The sequence below is a fragment of the Apaloderma vittatum genome, unplaced genomic scaffold, assembly GCF_000703405.1.
Source record: "Apaloderma vittatum isolate BGI_N311 unplaced genomic scaffold, ASM70340v1 scaffold41252, whole genome shotgun sequence".
Taxonomy (NCBI): Eukaryota; Metazoa; Chordata; class Aves; order Trogoniformes; family Trogonidae; genus Apaloderma; species Apaloderma vittatum.
In genome coordinates this window covers 1-5006 of record NW_009703796.1, presented here as the reverse complement: position 1 = coordinate 5006, position 5006 = coordinate 1, and the positions used below count along the sequence as shown (strand labels likewise).

Genomic DNA, 5006 nt, shown 5'->3' with positions numbered 1-5006 from the left:
TTCAACTGTAATGGGCATGAATTGGACATTAAAGAGATAATAGAGAAGATAACAGTATATGAGGTATACTGACTTTTACCTCTAGATGTTTGCTTCTTAAGGACTTGCAGTGTAAGGTATCAGAATTAATGCAAGCTCAGTATTTGCAACACATATCTGTTGCTATGACAGAGGCAAACTTAAAATACAGTCTATAAGAAAACTAATTCAGTATTGCACCGATTGGAATTTTGTAGGTGGTGACAGTGGATTGGATGGGTTAGGAGGACCAGGAGTACAACTTGGAAGCCCTGATAAGAAAAAGCGCAAAGCAAATACACAGGTAAGTTCCCTTTGGTTCTTTTGATTTCTTAATAAATAGTGCACTCAGATGTTGTTTGCTGGTACGGCTGTTTAGAATATCACTCTATTCTCACAAATAGCAGCTACGTACAAAAAAAATTTCAGTTGTACTGTGAAGGTGAAATCTTTATAATACTAGTTGTTCTCATGAAGTTATTTTAACCTCTGTAGGTTGCCAAAGAGCTATACAGAGAGGAGCATAGTGAGACGGCAACAACTGGTATTCTACCACATGGATTTGATTCTGAGACAGACTTTCTTTTAATAACTTTGTAGCCATTGGTAGAAATCCTTACTGCATGAGTAATTGCCATTAGACTACTTTTCTTCTTACTTTTATTCCTGTGTGTTTAGGTTTGTGGGCTAATGGAACAGTATAGTTTGTTAATGCTTGACCAAGCTCTTGGCATACTCCCCAAGTGATTTTCAAGCAAAAGCTGGGCAGCAGGTTCGGCTCCTTTCCAGTGAATCCTTGCAATTTGGCATTTCTATACAATTTCTGTTTCCAGAAAAGGAAGCCTGAATACAAAACATCTAAAGCAATTAGATATCTGTAGTGCAGATTTTTCCTTTGTGTGTTCCTTCAGCTTTGAGTGAGTATCTGTTAATTTGGTACTGCTAGTAGTAAGAGTGACTTTATTTATGTAGGTAAAACAATCACTTCTGTTAGGCCTATCCAGATTCCATTGAGATGTGGATCTGTTTTCTTAATTTTTGTTTTGCTTTAACGTAGTCATGGTGAAACCTGCTCTGAGAAGTATTCAGTTAATTTAACAGTTTCAGGCCTCTTTCTTGGTGGAGCTTTCCTTGTGTTCTGGAATGGTGATAATTGTAGAGGCCATGCAGATCAGTTTCCTCTCTTTTCTTACCAGGTTCAAAATTTGCAGCGTGGCAAATAATTTTTAGGGGGCGGAGGGGATGTTCAGTCACAGTTTGTTAGTATTTAGGAGGAAATGCTGTGAGCACAGTTAGCATGAGGCTGAACCAGCTAGATGTTACCCGTAGGCTTGTCTAGAATGAAATTCAGTTGTATAGCCACTCTGATATTTAGACAGCTTTTGCACTCCATTGAACATCTGATTATGTTCTGTAACCAGAAATTGTTGTGTTTGATACGTATTGACTATGCTTTGCAGACTGTTCACAATAACTGAATGCTCATAAGAGGGACACCTCTATTTGTTTGCTACACAGAATATAGAAAATTCCTGTAAGCAGACTCCTATATTGAATGTACCTTTTTAGGGTTATAGTAACAGTAGGTTAGTATATCCTCAGAGAAGTGGGGTTTCTTAAGAGATGCATATTCAGGAAAATCAACCCAGGAAATGCTTCAAATCTGTTCTTCAACATTTGGAAATATTTTGTGCACACGTTTCAGTGACACATGGCTTTCTGTATGGTTGCTTTTCTCATGTAAAAGATTAAGAAATGCATCGAGTAGTATTCTTCAGAAGCATGGTTGTGCAACTGCACAATTTTTAAAAACACTGAGATTACTGTAAATCACTGTGTCATCTGGAGCCCTTACTCCTCTCTTGCCTCTGTACTGAAATTTCAGACAGCCTGGCAGGGTACAGTGCATGAGCTTTACACAACAGCTGAGCAGTTCTTTTAGCAGTAGTGCTGCTAATCCAGGACCTTTGTGGTTGGTCTGTCTTGCAGAGAAATAGTAAAACTAATTTAAATGTTGTATTTAAAATATTTTTAGGGATCATCATTTCCTCCTCCCTCTGAATATGCTCCACCGCCGAATCCAAGCTCTGACCACCTTGTAGCTGCAAATCCATTTGATGACAACTATAACACTGTGTCTTATAAACCACTTCCTTCAGGAAATCCGTATTTTAGTAGTCCTGGTTATCCTGGATTTGGAGGCTATAACACTTTTAGAATGCCACCTCACATGCTGCCCAGAGTGTCCTCACCATATGGTGGTTCTTACTCCCTCAGAAACCAACCGCATCCTCTTCCTCAAAACCCTGTGGGAATGGGTTTTAGTCGACCTCACTCTTTCAGCTTTGGTCCACATGATAACCCAGGTTTTGGGAATCAACCACCTTATAGCAGTGGCCAAATACACCAAAATGTCAATATGCCTGGTCAGCATTTCAGACCAAATCCTGGTGAGAACTTTGGCCATTCTGGTCAGATACCTCACCCTGACATGCCATCTAACTTTGGTCCTGGAAACAACCCAAATTTCCCAAATTCTCAGCTAGAGTCAAACCATTCTTTTGTTCCTCCACCAAGCACATACAGCCAGACAAAATCATCAGCACAAAAGCAAGACTTTAGTCAAGGTGCAAACAAAGCATCCAGCCAGAACACTGCTGCTCATCAGCATCATCACAGGACAGAAGACGTTGTGAGTCAAGGTAACAGTGACCTAAAAAATGTCACGCGAAACAGTGTGGTAAATCAGGATAACAGCCATTCAAATAGTTCTGATAACACTAATGCTGGTCATTCAAATGGGACTCAGAATAAGTCCCGCCAGCCTCGAGGTACTGCTGAAGGATGCAACTCTGAAAAGAGCAACAAAACACCCCTTCATCCCAGTCGTCATGGCCACTCATCCTCTGAACCCATCTATCCATGTGGAATTTGTACACATGAAGTCAACGATGACCAGGATGCCATCCTGTGTGAAGCCTCTTGTCAGAAATGGTTTCATCGGATCTGTACAGGCATGACTGAGTCAGCTTATGGCCTTCTCACAGCAGAAGCATCAGCAGTATGGGGTTGTGATACTTGCATGGCTGACAAAGATGTTCAGTTAATGCGTACAAGAGAGACTGCAGGACCACCTGCACTCAATACGGATGGCTAACGCCATGAACTGGTGGTAGTGGTTGAAATACTTGCAATGAAGATTTGGTTACAAATTGGGTGCTTCACTTTCTGCAGACAATCAGTTGTGTTTGATTGCTGTCATCTTTCTTTTCTTCTCTGATCTGTTTTCGTTCATAAACTTCCATTTCAGCTTTTGTACTCTTAGTTTTATGTGTGCAAATGTTTTACAGGATGGATTTTTCTTTTGCTGCCGATTAAACTGTACAACGTAACTGACAGCTGATCAGAAGTGCATTGACAATTTTACTGAAGGCAAAATTGTGCATGTATGAATAGCCCCTAATTTGCTAGTGTTAATGTGTTAACTAACACCAGCATTTAGTGCTCGGTTTTAGTGGTACTGTATTTGCAAGTACTCATTACATTTTATTTTTTGGGGATAAATGTCCATTACTGATGTTCTTGCTATCATTTCTTTGAATATAGTGGAGATAACATGGAGGAATGTGCAGTACTAATAGTTTTTACTTTAATGTAAATACAGAGAATTTCTTACGTGCGTTTTCCTATTTTTGAGGTAAAGCATTTACACAGTATTCAAAATCCGATGACTTCATGCTTAGCAACACAACGAAACTCTTATGCACTTACATTTCCTTGCAAAGGCAATGATCTCTTCTGACTTCTCAGCAAATACTTGCTGAAGACTCTTGCTAGGTCTTGCGGTATTTGGAAATAGTTACAAAATATTATTGGAAAAACAGCACATTGAATTTATGAAGTCTAGTGCTTTAAATCTAGAGGATACCAAAACTAGGGTTGCATATGTAACCTTGATTCATTTATCTTAAGTGCATACATGAAGATACAGTCTCTGCATCTGTCACAGTTGTGCAGTCACGTACCCCTCTCTTATCCTTTTTCACTGATGGTTCTAGTCTCCCACCTCAGTGCTGCCTGCAAATTGTGAGCAAACTACTGCAGAGCAAGTCCTGCCTATATTAGAGGGCTTTCAGCTAGAGCCTGCTCGGTTGTCCTGTCCGACAACCTGAGATTAGTCCACTTGGTGTGAAGGAGGGTGCAAGACAACGGAGTATGCTCAGCACAGGCTCTGAATTGCAAGATAATTTGGCCAGCAGAGTCTTAAAACTGAATTACCATCATTGCCTTAGCCAGTCTTGCAGTGTTGGGGTGGGAAGTGTAGGGGGAAGAAAAATAGAGCTTTCACAACAGGTGAGTTTAGATCACATCAAGAATAAGTAATCGGATTTTCAGCTTTTTTTGCTAAACTTGATATCCTACTGGAAAGTATGAATATATTTCAATATTGGCAATTTGATCTTATTCTTGATCTCAAAAGTACCCCTCTCTCTTTTTTTTTTTTTTGTCATGTGGGGCAACATCTAGCCTTGAAGACTTCAGCCTTAGCAGTCTGATAAAGTTGCATATGCAACTGAAAATAAGTATTTCTGTAGAGAGAAGAGTTGTTTTAACTTAATAAGAGACTCTACTTGTAATACCATAATGCTGGAAATTTAGTTTTTAAACACTTAGCAATTAAATCATAGAATCATAAAATGTTCGGGGTTGGAAGGGACCGCTAGAGATCATCTAGTCCAACCGCCCTGCCAGAGCAGGATCACCTAGAGTAAGGCACACAGGAATGTGTCGGGGTGGGTTTTGAAAGTCTCCAGAGGAGACTCCCCAAACTCTCTGGGCAGCCTGTGCCAGGGCCCTGTCACCCTTACAGTAAAAGTTTCTCCTCATGTTGTGGTGGAACTTCCTATGTTCTAACTTAAACCCATTATTTCTTGTTCTGTTGCTGGGCACCAATGAAAAGAGATTTTCCCCTTCCTCTTGACACCCAC

The 5006-nt window shown here is 40.1% G+C and overlaps 1 protein-coding gene across 1 annotated transcript; it reads left to right on the top strand.

Annotated features, from left to right (window-relative positions):
- Positions 1-236: 236 nt before the first annotated feature.
- Positions 237-3692, top strand: PYGO1 (pygopus family PHD finger 1; the record flags this gene model as incomplete). Its single annotated transcript, XM_009864754.1, has 2 exons — positions 237-322; positions 2054-3692. Coding segments are annotated over 2 exons (1208 nt in total), but the record flags the coding sequence as incomplete, so codon positions are not given.
- Positions 3693-5006: the final 1314 nt, after the last annotated feature.